At 32.8% G+C, this 19,915-nt stretch overlaps 3 protein-coding genes across 5 annotated transcripts; all 3 read right to left on the bottom strand.

The window, feature by feature from the left end:
• Positions 1 to 582: 582 nt before the first annotated feature.
• LOC140052081 (uncharacterized) lies at positions 583 to 8,041 on the bottom strand. Of its 3 annotated transcripts, none has more exons than XM_072097473.1 (6): positions 7,820 to 8,041; positions 6,566 to 6,636; positions 5,769 to 6,137; positions 5,264 to 5,445; positions 3,620 to 3,665; positions 583 to 3,280 (listed from the first exon to the last, which is right to left on the bottom strand). In XM_072097473.1, the coding sequence occupies exons 1-6, from the start codon at positions 7,966 to 7,968 to the stop codon at positions 2,520 to 2,522; spliced, it is 1,578 nt and encodes a 525-aa protein (XP_071953574.1). In that variant the 5' UTR covers positions 7,969 to 8,041; the 3' UTR covers positions 583 to 2,519. The 3 variants fall into 3 exon arrangements, with proteins under 3 accessions (XP_071953574.1, XP_071953575.1, XP_071953576.1); XM_072097475.1 differs by having other exon boundaries at positions 586 to 3,280; positions 5,769 to 5,876; XM_072097474.1 differs by lacking the exon at positions 6,566 to 6,636 and having other exon boundaries at positions 7,820 to 7,967.
• Positions 8,042 to 8,554: 513 nt separating this feature from the next.
• LOC140052083 (uncharacterized) lies at positions 8,555 to 11,317 on the bottom strand. Its single transcript, XM_072097477.1, has 4 exons — positions 10,931 to 11,317; positions 10,349 to 10,494; positions 9,943 to 9,994; positions 8,555 to 9,534 (listed from the first exon to the last, which is right to left on the bottom strand). Exons 1-4 carry the CDS (start codon positions 11,166 to 11,168, stop codon positions 8,708 to 8,710), a joined length of 1,263 nt encoding a protein of 420 aa, XP_071953578.1. The 5' UTR covers positions 11,169 to 11,317; the 3' UTR covers positions 8,555 to 8,707.
• A 125-nt stretch (positions 11,318 to 11,442) lies between these two features.
• On the bottom strand, positions 11,443 to 15,134 carry LOC140051872 (uncharacterized). Its single transcript, XM_072097202.1, has 6 exons — positions 15,060 to 15,134; positions 13,826 to 13,963; positions 13,364 to 13,431; positions 12,877 to 13,269; positions 11,729 to 12,602; positions 11,443 to 11,536 (listed from the first exon to the last, which is right to left on the bottom strand). The coding sequence occupies exons 2-6, from the start codon at positions 13,936 to 13,938 to the stop codon at positions 11,443 to 11,445; spliced, it is 1,542 nt and encodes a 513-aa protein (XP_071953303.1). The 5' UTR covers positions 13,939 to 13,963; positions 15,060 to 15,134.
• Positions 15,135 to 19,915: the final 4,781 nt, after the last annotated feature.

The raw sequence follows: 19,915 nt of genomic DNA, 5'->3' as shown, positions 1-19,915 counted from the left end.
ATTGGTGTGTACTGCATGACCATTGGTGTGTACTGCATGATAAATGTGAACTGAAGGCAGAGGAGGCGTTCCATAGTTCAGACCTTTATGGTTCGGGAGAACCCCTTGACGTTAGCATTGAATTCAATTGTGTTTACCGGCGGAAAAAGTAGCTGGCTACGAGCGTTTTGCCAATTGCGAGCGCGCTATTATTAGAGTGTCGTTTCCGGCCAACTAGCGGGTGCCATTTATCATCATTTTTACGTGCGAAAGTACCATTTCCAGCTAGGGATGTCATTTAACAAATTGTGCATTTTTGATGTGCTGGCAACAGGATGCGGGTGGCAAAATGCCTATGGCCCCATTAATAGAGATTACTATAACGATAGTGATTATGTATGCATCATGTCTAATGTATTAATATGACCGTGAAATCGCAAAAATAGCTTACCTATTTCCTAAATTAACTGAACTGTCTCAATATCTTTCAAAATAAAATAAAAACAATATTTATTTCATTAAAAAAACAAAACTTTCAGAGTTTCGAAACCAAGCTAGAGCATTACCCGTGACGCCACAAAGTACATGACTGAGCAGCTGACAATGTATACGTACTTCATATTATGTAATTCATCTTTACGTCATAAATATATTCATGACCGTCAAAGCTGATATTAACCTGTTCATTATCCAACATGATCGGTTAGCTCAGGTGAGTAGCGTCGTGTTAACAACGCGGATGTCATGGGTTCGAACCCCATGCTGGTCGTGGTGGAAACGAGTTAAAGCTATATGCTACTGTGTTTGGGGTTCACAAAATAATACGTCCCCCGTTCCACCACACAAGCAAGTCAATGCATCTGGTGATGCCGTGGAAACGACACATTGTCTCTGCCACAGCATTGAGGTCGTTTCCACGACATTACCAGATGTAGGGAAAGGACTATGAATGGGTCACTTAACTTTTGGTTCAGTCAGTGTTTTTTTTCTGTGGATTCAATCTCCTAAATTTTATTCTTAGCGCCCTCAATTTTGAGAACACAAATACAAGTGTCAGCCAATTAGGAACAAATGTAAAACATTGTAAAGATGATGCCGATGGGTAGGGGAGTGTTTCTTTAAGATCAAATACGCAATGATGGGTCGCAAAAATTCCCAAAATAGGATCATGGGGTCGCGAAATATAGGCCTATCGAATATCGAAATATAGGCCTATGATATTGTAATTTTCTGGTATAACTTTCGTATACTTCAATTACTTTTTTTCACAGCAAAGAAAATGTATATACATACTGCTTCTCTTCCTAAATAAATACATCGTTGTTATCTTCAAGCTGGATTTTCATTTATTGTAGAATAAATCTAATCTAATATCACATATCTTTATATACCGCTTCTAAAATTGTCTTGGTGTAAAAACATAGACATAGACATAGATATACGTTATTGTCACATAATAATTATAAAATGTGAGACTCAGTTCCCCGTTACATTCGTAATAAAAAGACCATGTTAAAACATCAATACAATTCGATATAAGTCAAATACATTGTAGGCCTATGTACAGTTCATTAAAAGTAATTACAGTAATTATCTTACAAATTGTTTGTTAAAGAGAGACAAATTGAGAAGGGAATAAAGGAGTTGTTAAACCTGTTTTTGTCAAAGGATGACGTAGTCTAACAGATCTGCACATAACAAACGAACTAACATAGTCTAGATCATTTCAATTTTTACCAAAAAAATGTTTTGTTTTTATCCATATAATTCATGTTAAATACATCGAATGGTGTTAAATATAAATCGTTATAATTATGATACAATTACTTTCACTGGCATTCATTTGAAATTAAACTATATATGAGGCCTCAAATATAGGTCTATTTTACAGTTTAACTTAACAATAGCATTGCAATAATAAAGTAAAAGAAAAATATAATTGCAGGTTGTCATAATAGATACTGGGGCCGGATTTATCAAACTTGCTTAGCAACAAAATCACCATCAGGGCTTCCCTGGTCAGATGTATTTATAGGCCTATACAAAAAAATATTTGCTTAATTTTGTATAAAATTGTTGATTTGATTTAAGTTTAGAGCGAATGATTTTCGTATGTATTTCCGACTGTTGTGCTCTTTTTCTATTCCAAGTAATAAAAGCATAACAACCAGAATGCGCCACCTTTTGTAGGGATTTAAAAAAAGCTAATGCGCACGCGTAAGCAAGGATTTTTCGTCTTAAGAAATAATTTGCTGCCCTCTGGAGTTTAATTTTACGCATGCGCAAATTAAAATGTATTTGCTTAAGCACTTCTTAAATATTTCAGCTTAAGTCAAAATCAAAATAAATTAATATTGATAAATGCCAACCCTGGACGACAAAATATGCCAACCATTCGCCAATAAACACAAGATTCCTTATACCTAGCGCTCGTACTCACTTTTAGTATCATCATTGCGTCTGCCATGTCGCATGATGTTAAGAGGGGAAAATGTCATGTCATGAACATGGTTATTTATGGTACGATCTGTAAACTAATTTTATGTTAAAAACGAATACGTATTGTCGTCAAAGCACTTCGCCATATGGCCAATTTCACAAGAGGCTTTACTCTTCCCTTCGACAGCCATATAAAAGACTGGTTGTTCGACCTCTTGGTATAATGGCGATTCCGTAGATTTATCATGGTTAAATGATGAATGCTTTGTTGTCTGATTCATACGAGCCGATTTACATTCTTGACATCCTTTTCTGTTGCAGCCTGATGGAATGATATGACCATGGAGATCTTTGTATACAGATACATCCATATGCCTGTTCGGTGTGCGAGCAGCGTCATCAAGATCCATGTAACAATTACTCTCCTGTTTCTGATTTGTGGTATGATGTGTTGTTGCGCCAACTTCATGGCTATTACACTGTGTGGTGCTGTCTAGATCGGCATATGTGTGTGCTATGGGACCTTGGGGATTCAAATTATTGGTTTCAGATACGTCTTCAACTTCTAAATAGGAAGATACATTACGATTCTGTCTTTGTTGATGTTTACGTCGTTTTACTGTTAAGATCGATTTCTGACGGTGTTCATTGACAGTCTCCCCCAGACCCATGTATTCGCAATCGTCGTCCATTCTTTCTAGAGGTGCATTTGATAACATGTATGCAGAGCTCTCATCTTGATCGGGTTGTTTATTACTAGGCCTACTTAGGAAAGTTGGCAGTGTAGGGTAAGCGTATTCGCCGCATTCACTCAGACTGGGTTTGTAAGTGGCTTCTGGTGCTGGTGTTGGAAGCGAACGATCTGCAAAAAAAAAACAATAATAACGTTACTGTCGACTCCATTTTAAAATATAATTTGGAAATACATTGGAAAACAAAACAATAAATACAAGGTCAAGTGTGAGTTGTCGGCTGATGCACGACCTCGAAACCTTCAAAAAGGATATAATTCACGTTATTTCGATACAACGTTAACATTTCCCTTTTTGATAAATACATTTGTGTAATTTGAATAGTTATAAAAAGCTTTGGAAATGTTGGAATAAATAATTTCGACATATGCCTGGTCTTTCAAAGTTGTTTATGTGCATTTGAAATACAATACACACTATGAATATGAGCAACGGAAGTATTTTCTTACTTGTATATTTCATTGAACCACTGATCAATAAAGACTTTTTGTGATACTGAAAGAAAAGGAAATAAACATGTTTATTATTGACATTTTAGGAAATCATCAACCAGTCAGACGACTACACAACTGTCATTGTGATTACGAAATATAATAGTATCTTCAACGTTTAACCAGGGAGTTTTAAAATAATTTACAACTCCCTGGTTTAACGAATCCTTGATTTTCAATTCCCTGTAAGCTGGACCGGAGAAATCGCTTCAGGCAACGCATGCGTAGTAATCAAAGAAATCAAATACCAGAACACCAAATGTACTTCCTTATATAAATTCATGAACATTCCCTGTATCTCATGTCAGACACAATACCTGGAGATACAAATTAAAGTGGGGGAGATAACCTATCACTGATTATTCAATATTAAATGTACGCCGGCATTTTGTTTCTTTATCTGTTTAGCCCCATTTAAAATGTAATTGTTTGGATGTGACGTCACTTACAACAACGATTTAGCCGAAATGCGCTTACAATAAAAACAGATTCGATTTCGGGAAAATAATTAAATTGATACGAGTGCCGTAGTTGGCCTAGTTTTCTTATTATTCAGAAACAACTACGACGTGACTGATTGTTTGTATAAGGATAGTGACAGGGTACCAGCTACGCGGTTTTCCGCTTACCATTACCGACTGGTCTTCTGTGTAAATTGGTCTTTTATATATGGTTTCCATGGTGTATTGCACGCATACGTCGTGATATAGAATAATAAATCTGTTTTTACATTTTGGCAAAAATAGATCTTGCTTGCAACGAATGGTTGACGGCTGTTTCTTTAAAGATAAGATTTGTTTGCGATTTAGCATGGTGGTTTTTTCCTAGAAAGTGTTTATAGGCCTATACTAATATTATATCATAAAGTTTTCTTTAGTCTTTCTACATATCCATGGATTGCTCATTCCTCTGATACTGTGGGGTTTTAATTGGTATAGTAGTCGGAAATTCGTGTGCAGTGTGTTCATGTGGACCTAAAACTATAGCCTACCAGTGACTTTTCCGTATAGCTAATCTAAACAGAAAAAATAATAAAATACTGAGAAATAGATGAGAACACCTTCATCTAGAATTTTCTTTTCATTAGCGAACGTTCTTTCTCTATTGAGCTCCATTACGTAACAACCATTGTTATGTCAATTATTTCAACGTTCCCGTTGAGGTTCATTTCTATTTGAATACTCAAATATCAGCTGTGGTCTCATCGCTTGCTATTCTACAGGTTTTATGAACATTTGCTTCGGAAGGAAGCAAGTTTCACCAGAACAGCAGCTATCGGAACATTCCCGTATAAGTTGTAAGTTGAATGTATTCTTTTTTAGAAAAAACATCTAAATTGATAGCAAATCAGATAATGGCTACTGAATTATCATACCAGGGCTGGCGAAAACCGGGACACGATCGGCGCTTTCGCACCTAAAAGGTTTCACGGTCACTCAACATCACCGCCGCGCAGCGAAAATGTTTTTAGATTGTGTAAGCGCGAAAGTGCATTATCACTATATACAGGGCCATGTATAGCCTACTTACTTTTATTTCAAGTGTCTAATCGTGAAATATAGTTATAATATACAAATAAATTCAGACAAAAGTAAGACAAACCTTTTGTTTATAGTAACAGCAACACGTTGTAATTACAAGAATGATTAGTACATTGATTGCCCCAGCAGCTATAATGACAATGATGATCAGCATATCAATTCCTGCTGTTGGAGTAACCATTGATGTCGGCGAGATGATGGTCTCATTTGTCGGCGATGACGCAGACTCTTGGGATGCGTTGACTACATTTATTACAAGAGAAGTTTATCTTTAATATTTCATCTTTGTTGAGAGTTTGATGTTAATTTTTGTGTATAACATCTAATAACTTAAGAAAATTTACGTTGGTAAATTTCCATTTCGATTTTCCGATCGTTTAAAGATCACGATCAAGCCTTACCCTGACCATATTCAGCATAAAATATCTTCTTTTATAAATCTACGAATACATTATTTTAAGGCAGAATCGCTCAATTAAAAAAAAACCTTCTAATATTAAATTTGCTGTAGTTCCTAACCGACAATAGTAATTTATCGAGGTAGTTAAAACAATATTAAAACTTACCTATTCTGACCGTTTTTGAACACGCATAATAATAAGTGCTAACATGCTCACTGCAGCCTTTAGACGTGTTATGAAAGTGTACCTCGTAGTAATCGGTATTTGTCCGCGCTATAACAAATGCACACAAATTGACACTGATTGCATTATTGAACGGTTTAAAAGCCGTACAATCGTTATTTTCAGTAAGTAAGTTAAAGTTTCTAAACACTTTTTCAGAAGTAACAATGTTTAAACCGATGTTTAAATCAGTTCCATTAAACAACGTCATTGCAAGATGATCTATCTCAATAGGATCTTTGAATGCCACTAGTTTCCATGGTGGTTCACATTCTTGAATGGTATAATTTTTTATTTTATAACAAATTGCCTCTGAAAAAAATAATGAAATAAGTATAGACAATTTAGCTTGTCGAAACAGTATCCAGTTGGGGCGGTGTTCGTAACAGTGTAGGAAATTGTAGTTGACTCGTGAAATTGAAAGTATTACCGTAACACAAATAGAAATCGAAATTATTCAATGAATACCGCCGCCCCTGTCATGTCGCACATATTCAACATTCATACCACCGGTTTTTTCGTTAAGGTCAGGCGGATATTATTGGTAGGCCTAATAGTTCGGTATGACTAATATTATTTGTAATCATTAAATTAAATGATATTCGATAGAGTGTTAGTCGTATAATAAACTACGGTATAGTTGAAGTACATTTAATTAATCATTAAGTAATTATTAATTAATCACAAGATAATGATGATGCTAATTATACCACACAAAGCGTGTAATAGGAATAGTTTACCGTTTGTGTTTTTGGAAAAACATGTTGTATTCTGTCCATTAAGGTTTGTCACTGGATTTTGTACATCGGACCTGTATAAACAGAAAACAAATTATTTATGTTTAAAGAATCGAATTTTATTTCAGTACGAAATAATTATAACATGACAGTAGCCTAAATATTACAATTTAAATTTATATGAACGATTCAATTAAAGAAAACAATATTTGTCAAAAGTTAATCCATGTTCATTGTTCATAAATTAGGTGTTTGGAAAGAAAATATTAAATATACCAGGAACTTGTTTGTGATTATGAATTTAGAGTTTATCTCCTACATTATGTTATTAAGATCATTACTTCGTCCTTGAAAACAAACACATAATGCAAAATGACTTGTAAGGATTTCCTTAGATATTGTTATCTGTGAAAAGCCAACCGGGTGATTGATTGCATTAATTCCCGGATAATAGATAGTATTTTTATTTACTTCAGAGTAATTATCTACATATAATTTTCTTAAAATATGGTAGAATAGTAATACTATTGACAAATCTTTGTACGATGTGCATAAGTTATTCAGGAAAGATATAGGGATAGGTCACAAAACGTTTCCGGTCCTAAGAATCTATGACCGTAAACACAATTCAAGTAGAACTTGCTGGCAGTTTTTAATCCTTGTACTGTATTACACTGGTGAAGGTGATTTATTAAAATAATAATGGTATCAGAACATTCGACAATTAACAGAATGCACAGTAAAACATAATGGCATTTGAAGAAGATATGTACTACAGTATAGGTATTTGAGACAAAACATTAAATTGAGAAAAGTTGGGTCAAAATGAACAGTGCAATCTCGAGGTGGGTCTATGCATCTCCAGATTCAGCTTAAGGTACAATATTCTATTTTCTAAATGATAACATGCGTTAATTGCGAGATTCATTCTTGATATAGCCATGCAGTATTATAGGCATATTAGGTATGAGAAGAAAATATTGACATAATTTGAGTGTTTAATCAAACATACTATAGACAAAATTCAATTGACAAACAATGTATATTTCCATATTCCCTAAAGCCTTGTCTACACTATAAACTTGATGTTGTGACAAAAAAATGTGATGTGCCCATATATGGACATGGTCATGTCATATCACTACCATGTTTGTGCATATCACTTCCATATTTGGGCACACAATTTTTATCAAACTAGTTTGATAGTGTAGACAGAGCTTAAGATCACATTGCCTCTGTTACATTCAAGACACTTACCAACATCGTCTGGTAACATGGACTGTCTGCAGACCACAATTACATCTTGAAACAATGCTCAGGCATATAATCACAAGCGTCAACAATTTCACCGAATCGTACCGACCTGTTGCTGACATGGCTGCAAGCCTGAAACGAGAGTAGTCCATCTTCTGCTACCAAACATGTCTTTTAGGCCTACAGTTATAAAACCAACCGCATTACGTGGTTTAAAGACTTTCAGAATACGAATTAGAAACGGAAATGACGTAATGTTTGATTGATATTACCTATACTGGTGAATGATTCTGTATAGTGTGTGTAATATCCGAAATCTGAAGCGTCATGGAAAAAAGGTACTAATCATGTGGAGATGAAACCATGGAGGAAATGTCTATACAATTTTCCAGATTTATCATTTGTGATATTTTACCAGAATTACAACATTTCCGTTGATTGATTGATTACTATTTGTTTGGTTGTTGTGAAAAGGAAATCGTACAATCTTTAACTATTTTACTTTTACTACTATGTGTTCTGCACTACATTATAGTCAGTTTTCATTACACCAATTTCATTACACAAAGTATGTTATGAGTTGATAGTTGAGCTTGCATTCCGATCTTGATGGGAAAACACTGAAACATGTACATTTTGGCTAAAAGAAATAAATTTCATAATACCACAAGTTCCAGTTTATGTTTATTAAAAGCTATAAAAGTCATATAACTGCAAAATGATTTATTAAATAGAATTAAATACTATAAAAGGTCGTAATTATTTAATCAATGCAAAGATGTCATCATTAACAATCCAATAATTATTATTATCGTTAGTGATACATGTAATCTTCATTGTCACTGGCTTCTAATTCAAAATGGTGTATCTTTCCTCATTTTCCATAGAAATTTAGTCATCATTAGGCGTAGGTTCCAGTGATATGTAAGTCGATTCCAGATTTGTTTTGTTTATTACTTTAACTGTATTTGTTAAATCGGTATACGTAGATGGAGTTTGGCTTTGGCTATCTTGTTCTAAAGCTGTATATGTATTGATATCAGTAGGATTTAACGTTGTATAAGTGGGTAATTCTTCCTCGTCATCGGGGTTTAAATTTGTCGATTCTGAAAATATTGCTCTATTTACGATATCGCTGCAATTCTCTATTTGCGTTGATGAATCGTCACTGGTAGCTATCGGAGTGAGATACAGATCATCATTATTCGTATGACCAGAATTAAAGTTCGATTTTATGTAACCATCCTGATCTAAGTGGTTCGTCTCGTTTACATGGTTAACTTTCTCGTCATGACTGAAGTTAATACTACCATCTTGACTTCGGTAATGTACTCTATCCTGTGTTTGTCTATGTGTATCCTGTGACGAGTGGAACTTACGTACCAAATCATCAGTATTATTAAAACCCGACTGAGAAGACGTTAAATACTTCATCTTTATTGAAGCATTGGCACCGACTTCAGACTGTATTTTTGTTTGATATGGTAACGTACTCCATTTATTTTCTGCCACTCTCTGGGGCACCAATCGTTGAAGAGATCGCGTTTGTGGAAGAAATTGACCACCTTCAAAATGCAATGCACTTTCGGACCGTGATCGAAGAAGATCTGTATATAGCCCGTTATCGTTGATAGCAGCATATAAGGGCTCCGGTTCATATGGATATTCATATGTTGAGTTGGCAATGCCACTTTGCATCGGAATAACAACACCTTCATCTGTAAAAGAAGAAAACATTTGAATCCAATTGTTCCCATTCCACAATTGTACAAATAATGGATGCTAATTAAAATGCTTAAGTATGTGGTACGATGACGATAAACAGATAAATAGTTGGATTTTTTTTTCTAAACTAAAATAAAATAGGCCTAAATTATAAAAGTTTTCATTCTAAAAATAAGAATCAATTTTCTTTATCAATCAAAATATTTCACAAATCTAGTCAACAAATGACGTCAAGATCAATACAAATCGTGAATGCTATCCTTCTTATTTACTATGACATCATTTGATGATCTGAAAATATTATTTCTATCGAAGACAGAAATTGTATGAGTATAGAATGAAAACTGTGTTGGTTTGGTTGTTTGAAAAAAATATTATATTATTATTTGATAAGTACTTACTAAAGCCTTTTCCGTGAGCAGGTATTGCTGGTGCAGTTTGATGAGTCTTTCTCTAAATAAAGTAAAAATAATAATAATAATAAGTTCCTAAGTTGAAAATCAGATCAGAGTTAAATGCAGAATGATTGATAATGTAGATATAAATTTTATAACCTATTGCAAAGCTTTCCTATTTGATTTATGAATGTTATATAATTAGCTTATATTTTCGTCTATAAATAAATGTCACAACAATTAAATCACATTTTTAGGTCTGTTCTTCAATGCTAGTCTGTGTTCCAAGTGGACATTTTTATAACATTCGGCGAAAACCATTTCGCATACATGGCGCGTCATAACTATACCTGAGCAGCAAAACACCTACTGGTGGCGCTACATATACACAAACAATCACAATTATTCTAACCTCTTTGAATTTTCCGTAGCAGAAACAACCAAGCGACAATACTATAACAGCCAATACAGACACAGCGATTACCATCACTATTAGAGAAACAGAGAACGTATCTGTCGACGCTTGGATATCGGATGAATCGGTGGTGTAAGTGAATGCTGGTGGAAAAAATTAAAAACATTTAAAAAAAAAATTTTTTTTAAAGATAGGTAATGATGGAAACTTTTCTATCAATGACTTCCGCAAGAGGTTCAACCTCTGTAGAACTTACCATTTCCGCTTTCATCGGGATATAAGTCCTCTCCTCCCACATCGTAACGTAACATGTCTAAAGCTCTGTCTACACTATCAAACTAGTTTGACAAAAAAGTGTGTTGTGCCCAAACATTATAGTGATATGCCCAAATATGGTAGTTATATGACATCATCATGTCCATATATAAGCACATCACATTCAGATTGAGTTTGAGAGTGTACACAGAGCTTTGCTTTATCCTGAATCAAACCAACCATATCCGTAAATTAACTCTACATCTGAGAATGTCATGAATGAGGAGATTCGTTTTCTGATTAATTAGCCTAATTAAGTTTTACCTTTTGTTGTTAATTCCTGTGGCTTGACGGATGTGAAACAGGCTACTTTATCATCCTTAGTACTTGTGCACGGCTTATTCTTAGAAACTGTATAAATCTCCATGTGGTACCCATCTTCGTAAATCTCAAAAGTGGCACATCTGTTTTTCTTCATCATTACGTCTGAATGAATCGCTTTATTCACACAATCGGATGTAAATTTATTGATAAACTGTTCAGCCCTCATGTCTAATTCCATCTTAATTGTAAATCGTGAGTTTGGTGTCAGATGATATTTAGCTTTAGTAATAATGTAGTCAAACTCTTGTTTGTTATGAATTATTGTTTTTTTCCATTCTTCTCCGCATTCTTGAAAGTTATCCTCAAATTTGTAGCATCTTTGTTTATCTAAATATTGATATCAACAGTAAATTATATTCTAGTTTTTAATGAATTGTGAATGAAATGAATTTTTGTGAAAAAGATTGTCCATATCGGATTATTTTGTTTAAAAAAAGCAAACACAATTTTTTTTAAATGTAATAGCGAACCGGTTTACCTAAATTATCGCTAATATAGCATAGATCATTCCTTCCAACACGTTCGACATTTGGTGAAAGTTGTGTCCTGAAATAATAATAGAAAACACAATAGAATGTTTGTAATTTGAAAACTTAAATTATAAATGTAGTATTACTGTAGCTTTTCAATATGACTATTAAATTAATTAAGAGTCACAATCTAAAACGTTATTTTATAATAAATAATTTGTTCCGGTGGTTTTGAAACATTTAATAAATTAAGTATAACAATACTTACCAACAACTATCTATTTCGGCAACTACATTTGCATTAGTCGACTCCTTCTTTATCTCCATGGTATAATCAGTAGATAGACGAAGATAACTAGTTGGTACATCACTAGTATAAAACTTGTTGGGATGTTTTAAACCAATGGTAGTAACGTCTGTAGACAGAGGAAGAGAGCTAGTTGTTAGACTATTTGTGTATAAACTGTTGATATTTGTTGAACCACTGGTTGTAACTTCTGTAGACAGAGGAAGAGAGCTAGTTGTTAGACTATTTGTGTAGAACCTGTTGATATTTGTTGAACCACTGGTTGTAACTTTTGTAGACAGAGGAAGAGAGCTAGTTTGTAGACTACTGGTGTAGAACCTGTTGGTATTTGTTGAACCGCTGGTGGAAACTTCTGTAAACAGAGGAAGAGAACTAGTTGGTAGACTACTTGTGTATAACCTGTTGGTATGTGTTGGACCGCTGGTGGTAACTTCTGTAGATAGAGGAAGAAAGCTAGTTGGTAGACTACTTGTGTATAAACTGTTGGTATTTGTTGAACCGCTGGTGGAAACTTTTGTAGACAGAGGAAGAGAGCTAGTTGGTAGACTTCTGGTGTAGAACCTGTTGGTATGTGTTGGACCGCTGGTGGTAACTTCTGTAGATAGAGTAAGAGAGCTAGTTGATAGACTACTTGTGTATAAACTGTTGGTATTTGTTGAACCGCTGGTGGAAACTTTTGTAGACAGAGGAAGAGAGCTAGTTGGTAGACTTCTGGTGTAGAACCTGTTGGTATTTGTTGAACCGCTGGTGGTAACTTCTGTAGACAGAGGAAGAGAGCTAGTTGGTAGACTACTACCGGTACTGTAGAGACTTGTTGTACCACTAGTAGTAATGTCTGTTTTAAATTGTAAACGATTTTTAAACGATAACATTATTATTGCACAGACTAAAACTATTGAGATTTGTATCAATCAATGGAACCATTATTAATGTGATTAATAGTATTCCATTTTCCATTAGGCCTTGCTAAAATTGATTTATTTTTTTACAGTTTTATTTTTCGAGTTTTAAGTTAATTTTGACAACTGTATATTGACACAATGTTTCGTTAACATTCATTAATTTCCTTTTAAACTGATTTTTTTAGAACATAAAAAGACATACGTTACCATAAACAGTTCTCGTTGAAGTCGGTTGAATGACATCGGCGAGGCACAGAAGATAATCGTCAGATTGTCTTTGACAAGAAACTTTTTTACCCATTCTGAAAATTCTTATCTTATAACCGTCTTGATCAATTTCAAAGGTAACACATAAAATAGTCTTCTTTGACACGTTCTTGGAAACTTCTCTGGAAACACACTCCGAAGTAAATGAGTTCATAAACCGCTGTAATCTCGTTTCCAATTCCATCCGAACTGTAAACGTCGAGTTGCGTGTAAGAAGGTATTTGGCTGCTTCGACGACATAGTTAAAGTTGTTCATGTTGCTTATCACTGGTTCTTTCCAACCATTTCTACATTTATCCGTATCGTTTTGGAACATAAAGCACAACAGTTCATCTAAAAATAAATAATTATTTGCTGTGCTGAATAAATTGATTATGCTATTATTGTTTAGATTTTTAAAAAAAGAAGAGGTATCTTGTTTATTTACCTGTATTTTGATTCCCGTAGCATGCATTCGCCTTATCCACATTCTCGATACGATCTGAATTTTCTTCCCTTTAAAGTCAAACAAAGTTTTAAAGAAAAATTATTCGCAATGAATCGATCATACTTTTGTATTTTGCATTCATTGAACATTTTGTTTTATGTTTTAAGATTACGGCAATTTTGAAATTACATTGTTGTGTATTTTATTATCAATCTAATAATATACAATATGGTTATGTTTTATGATTAGATATATTAAAGGCAAAGTTTACAAAACAATAAGATATAGGCCTAGAAGCAATCTAAGAAAATCATACTTTCGTTACCGGCCAATTTTAGTACACTTTCAGCAAATACATAGAACGGAAATTTCCTCAAAAGTTAGACTCGTCTATTCAGGCTCAATGTGTATTTTTGGTGATACTAACTAATACTGTTACATTAACAAGTTATAATAACTAACCAACAACTACTAGAAAGTGTGGCAACCTCCATTGCCGCTGCCAATTTATCAGTACTCAAAACATTACAAAAGAATACCAACAGCAGACTGGGTAAAAGACTGACAATTTTCATCTTGAATAAAGTCTTTTCACATTGGCTGAAAAAAAAAATTCAAATTATATGCGATACTACAAATACTTATATTTATTTATGATGATAATTATTTCGGTAACAAATAATAGGCCTACTGGATTTCAAAATAATTAAATTATTAATTAATATTGCTGTATATTTACTGAATATTTATGTGATAAATTTGTTCCTAGAATTAACACCAAATCTTATGGACAAAGGTCTTTTATGTTCTCTGCTGCTTCTCTTTTGAATTCTCTCCCTCGTCATTTTACTAAATAAACTTCTATTGCTATTTTTTAAAAAGAACTTAAAACGCATCTTTTTAACATCCAATATAAGCGCCTTTGATTTTTACTTCAGTTTAGTTGATTCTGGCGCTATACAAATACCTAATTTATTATTATTATTATTATTATTATTATTATTATTATTAAATCTGACTGTCATGATGTTGTACTTTTTTGTATTGTAGTGAGTGAGAGTGACACAAATGTATATTGTATTTATGATATGATATGATATACGGTAATAGGCCCTAACATGGAATTGAATTTAATTTGATTTCTAACATAATTGTCTAAAATTTATAAACTATATAATGGTAATTATTATTATGGTTTCAAGAATTTTCTGTGTGATTTATTAACAATATAAGAGTAAAATAACTAGTTCACATTTTATGATTGTCTGCCATTATTGTTTCACAATAAACTATGTCGTCATACCTTGTCGAATTAATGGTGGTAATGGTTTGTTAAGGGATAATTACTGTCTTCGTAACTTATTTTATATAAATATTTTTTAAGAAACCCCCAGATATTACCATACATGCTAACAGTCAGATTTTAGCACAAACATGTATTAATATACAGTATTCTATGTATTCAAATCAAAATAGGATATACGGTCGCCCTTACTGACAGATTATGCCTACATAGTACTGTGATCTGAGGCTAATTCGCTGAGCTGTAGGCCTAGCATGAATACTTTTGTAGACTGTTTTTTTTTTCATCTGTCTAGCTCACATAATATGATAATTGTAAACATCAACAACATACAGTATAACGATGTAATTTTGATATCTACTTTAGTTGAAAAATAAAAAGTGACATACTTACTAAATATATAGGTTTTTCTGTTCCTTGATGAGTTCTTTAGGTTATACGATGTTGGTTTCTACACTTTCAGTGCCATGCAAAGGAAGTAATACGAAACAATCAAACGCCTAATGCCATAATAGAAGGACAAACAACCGGAACTGACGAACTTAGGCCCACTACCAATATGGAATTCAGTGTTGTCATTTTTTTCCATTCTCTAGGACCTATTTAAGAGCCATTGTCTGTAAGAATCAAAGAAATATCAAAAAGAGTGGCAGACTCCAAAAAATGGATTTCTTTCAAATTTTGCACATGGCTATATATGTGTTGAGAGAAATCAAATATGAAGTATTTTTTATTTCACACGTATATTTCCATGGCAACGGCCAAATCTGTGTTTTTGACAAATTTTGTCCTTTTTTAAGGTTTTTAAAAATGGATATTGGTACTACTTTGATGAACGATATTTTTGTTTTGTTCATTTAATTATAAAAAATAATTAGTGTATGCATAATAACAATGCATTGTGTACCTGTTTCAAATTTTTTTATTTTTTTTTATTTCATACTTTGGGAGATACCATTTATTTAAAAAGGGGTGTTTTTCACTTTTTTAAAATTGTTCAATGCAACTAAACTTTACTTCACCATAACGCCCAAAGTGGTGTATTTTTTTAGCTGATTTATTACAAATAGGTAGTTCTAATGTTTAATAATTGATTTCTAAAATAAAATACTGGGGTAAATTTTAAATCTACAAGCAGTGTTGCGAGAAACATAGGCATTTTTATAAAAAAAAAACCATGGTATATTAGTAAAAACATTTTATTTTCTTTGATTATTTGATTTGAAACTCATTGGTCAGAAAAATTCTTAATGTTTTATATAGTTCTAGTTGTGTTGTGAGGAAAAAAAATAAATTTTTAATTATAGATTCTGTAATTCCCAGTTTTAATGTCATTTTATAGGTCTGGAAATTTGAATAAATTATCAGATCATAAATCGTCAGATTACTCCTCTCTTATTTTGAAGCTCCTCTTTCATTTGTTTACTTCTTTTATTTGCTAACCTAAGCAGATCCCACATGCCCATCCACCACCACTTTCGACTTCCACCCCTCCCCCCCCCCCCCACCCCGACTATAACCACAAAAAGATAAACTGCAACACTTTGGTCGATCATCCACTATAGAGTGTCAAATGCATGCATTCAAGCACCATCCACACTGCCGCTACTATCGCCCCAATGAATAGACCCTCGCCTTCAACCCCCTAACTATTTAAAAGTCCTGGATCCACCACTTTCTCCTCCCCAAAATAGAACCAATCAAAAGTCAATGATATACTCAGGTATATTAATGCTACATAACAAATATTGAAGCCCTGATTTGAAATTTCATTTCATTTAAGGTCAGCATGTAAAATATCACACTTTATTATTAAATATTAGTTTTAAATTCTATATTTTTTTTACTGTGATGGTTGGATTCAGTATTAATTATTAATTAATAATTATCTGATAATTATTTAATTTCTCTTAGTTATGCATAGCAACAGTTACTATGGTAACTAAAATTGAGATATTCTTTAGATTTTGCATATTTATCTTATACAAATTTAAATTTGTAGATTATTAGCAGGCATGCCTTATTTGCATTTTCAAATTACCGTTTCACAAGGTCATATTCGTAAGCACTTTCTTCTTGAAAACCCCATATTTTATTTACAGCGGCCACCTCCCTTAACGGACGCACTTTGAAAAGTCTGTTTGTTCTTCCTATCTAATTAGTGCATTTGGTGCTTACCGTAAGCAGCTGCGGGCACCTTTTTATACAAAAAATGAGATTTTTTGTAAGCGGCCAATCGAAAAATGTGATACTTATTGCATGGACCTATGAATTAGAGGTGCATGTTTATTGTATTTCTTTATATATTAGCTTTATTTTGAAGAGGTTTTAAAAACATTACTGTGAAGAGATGAGAAAACTACAAAGATTTTGACCGACCATTTTTCATATGATAAAAGTTTTTAAAATTTGTCTGAAAATGCTAAAAGATACTAAACCACCTGATTATTAATAATAATAGGCCTACAATTATAAGCGGCCACTTTTCCAGGTCCCGAGGGTGGCCACTTACGGGAGGTTCAACTGTATTTAAAAAAACAATTATCCTTAGTTATGCATAGAAATAGGTTCTAAGATAACATAAATAATACATTTTGACATAACTGACCCAACAAATGACCCTTTCACAAGGTCAGACATTTTCTGGGATTCAGTAGATAAGTAAATTTGGGAAAAAGTAGTAAAGCTATGTAATCAATTGTTTGTAGTCATGAAACCCCATATTAAAAATATTGTACTTAGTTACGTATAGAAACAGTTGCTACAATACACTATAGGTAAAATGTTGATGTCATTTGACCTCAATATGTAAAAAAAATCATTAGTTACGTAAACAAATTTAAGATAACACTAAAGGTCATTTTTTTACCTTTATTCAGATTCGTCAAGACTTTCTTTCTGAGATTATTAGGATTCAGTATTTAAAGTAAATTTGGCAAAAAGTAGAAATGTAAAACTATGTAGAAAAAATGTTTTGTATTTATGAAAAACCCCTTATTTTTTGGAAATTTTCGCATAGGAACAGTTACTATGGTAAAATGTTGACCTCAAAATGAATGAATTTACAAGGTCAAGTTTGTCATTAATGGAATGCAGTAGAAGTAAAATTGAGAAAAATTACAAATGCAATCAATTCTTTGTATTTATAAAAACGCCATTTTTTACGGTTTTTTAAAAATTACTTTCCTTAGTTACACATAGAAATGGTTGCTAAGGTAACACTATAGGTAAAATATGAAAATTGTTGAGAATTGTTATGAACTATCTTGTAAATTTTGATCAAACATTAATAGGTGTAGTAAAGTGGGGACCTGTCCTGTTTTGCATTCTGACCCCTTTTGACCTCAAATGACCTATTTACAAGGTCAGATTTTTTGGGAGGTCTTTCTGTATCTCTTTACACAAAATAGATTAAAAAATTTATAAAAACCATTGACGCAATTATTTCCAAGTTTAACATTATTTTCCATCAACTAAATATTTCAATGCAAAATACTGTTTTTCTGGCAATTAATTGAAATAAACCTGGCAACACATTCTCCTATTTTATCTAAACTATTCGTATGACTCTAGTAGCATTATGACAAGCCACATATACATTTTATTATTGGATTAGCCATATTTAAATTGTATTTCATGTGTTTTGTTTGTTGATATTTTGTTATATTTTTTGTATTTTTCGTATTTTCCTGGCAACACAAAACCTATGTACGAAATTTACCCCAGTGTTTTTTTCGTTATTATTGTTGACAAACCTATTGACTATCAAATTAAAAAACCTCATTGATTTAAAAACACCACTTTGGAAGTTATAGGTACGTTTATGAGGTATACTTTTATAAAAAAAATATTTTTTAAAACACCCCTTTTTAAAATAATGGTATCAACCAAACTCCATTTTGTAATTTATTTTTTTTCTACATTAAATGGAACTCAATACATGTTGATTACACTGCTATAAACTAAAACTGTATACTGTAAGTAATTTTGGTTAAAATAAGTATACAAGTTTGTACTTTTTCACTATAGAAAATCTGTGAAAAATGGCAAAAACATCAAAATTTGGATAATTGACCGTTGTCATGGCAACGGAGGCTAAAAATTAAAATGAATGTTGTAGATATGCTTTTTATTGAAATGTCTATTCATGGTAAAAATTTGAGAGAAATCCATTTTTTTACATCTGCCACCAAATCTTTGATTTTTACAGACAATGGCTCTTAACTTTTCACTTTTCCTCATATACTTGTTGTACGGTGTGCTGAATGGTGTATTAGTATAATATAGCCATATAAATATGATTATTATATAATAAATTATAATGCATTTCGATTTGTTTTTAATTTATTTATTTATTCAACTTCTCACTAACTCTGTTAGTGGAGGATCTGGACCAACAGCATGGTAAACACCTATAAAACGGTCCAGTCCCAATTACACAGTGGCTGTGTGCGACAGTGGCTGTGTTTGTGTGGACTAGTACACCGGGTAACCCCCTGCTCGTCTCGAAAGATGTACTAGGTTCTTTAAAGTGCACATGAGCTATGTGTACACTGGACCTACAGTTCATGTCATTATCCGAGAAGACTTAAGTCTTGTTCTACCACCAGAACCATGGAGCGAATGAGCCTCGAACCCTTGCCGATGTTATGGCTACGTAATTACGGTTCCACTGTCTTAACCACCCGGCCACCACTCACTCACCGCTTGGCCACCACTCACTCGTGTATTATTTTGTCGATACGTCAGATAATCCATGATCAGCTTTGAGTTAAACAAATTAAAATGAATACAGAAATACAATGAAATAATTTAATGTAAATGATTTTTTTTTTTTTGATAATTGTAGAATGTCAAAATAGTTTTGCCTAGTCCGCTGACAACTAAACAATAAGAAAGAAAATATAATAAAATAATTGAGGAAAGAATAACATTGGAATATATAAATTACGAAGATGTATAAAATCATTGTTTTGATCATTTGAAAATGAAATAAATAAAAGTAGTGGTTAACGCCACAAAAGAGAAAAAAACTAAACAGTCAAACATTTCCGTTAGAATAACTTACATTGTCCTTGGCTCATATAATATATGCATATAATACGGAAACCACGTCGCCGATTTTTCTAAACGTTTGTGGTCATAATACGTTTATGTTTAATATAGAGCATTGAGTAATAAACATTACAACAAAAAATGACTATCAAATAAAATTTTCTTTCATTACTTTAATAAACAAACGAGGCACT

This window comes from Antedon mediterranea, chromosome 6 (assembly GCF_964355755.1).
Source record: "Antedon mediterranea chromosome 6, ecAntMedi1.1, whole genome shotgun sequence".
Taxonomy (NCBI): Eukaryota; Metazoa; Echinodermata; class Crinoidea; order Comatulida; family Antedonidae; genus Antedon; species Antedon mediterranea.
This window is presented reverse-complemented; position numbering and strand designations above follow the sequence as displayed.

Excerpts from the sequence above, each read along its gene's own strand:
- LOC140052081 (XM_072097473.1), bottom strand. The coding sequence starts at position 7,968 with ATGGACTACTCTCGTTTCAGGCTTGCAGCCATGTCAGCAACAGGTCGG. Across the intron at positions 5,446-5,768 it reads TTCAAAAACGGTCAGAATAG|TCAACGCATCCCAAGAGTCT; the intron begins GTAAGTTTTAAT and ends TAATAAATGTAG. Across the intron at positions 3,666-5,263 it reads GCTGTTACTATAAACAAAAG|TATCACAAAAAGTCTTTATT; the intron begins GTTTGTCTTACT and ends CTTTTCTTTCAG.
- LOC140052083 (XM_072097477.1), bottom strand. The coding sequence starts at position 11,168 with ATGGAATTAGACATGAGGGCTGAACAGTTTATCAATAAATTTACATCC. Across the intron at positions 9,995-10,348 it reads GCTACGGAAAATTCAAAGAG|AGAAAGACTCATCAAACTGC; the intron begins GTTAGAATAATT and ends TACTTTATTTAG. Across the intron at positions 9,535-9,942 it reads TGCTCACGGAAAAGGCTTTA|ATGAAGGTGTTGTTATTCCG; the intron begins GTAAGTACTTAT and ends CTTCTTTTACAG.
- LOC140051872 (XM_072097202.1), bottom strand. The coding sequence starts at position 13,938 with ATGAAAATTGTCAGTCTTTTACCCAGTCTGCTGTTGGTATTCTTTTGT. Across the intron at positions 13,270-13,363 it reads CTACGGGAATCAAAATACAG|ATGAACTGTTGTGCTTTATG; the intron begins GTAAATAAACAA and ends ATTTATTTTTAG. Across the intron at positions 11,537-11,728 it reads GCCGAAATAGATAGTTGTTG|GACACAACTTTCACCAAATG; the intron begins GTAAGTATTGTT and ends TTATTATTTCAG.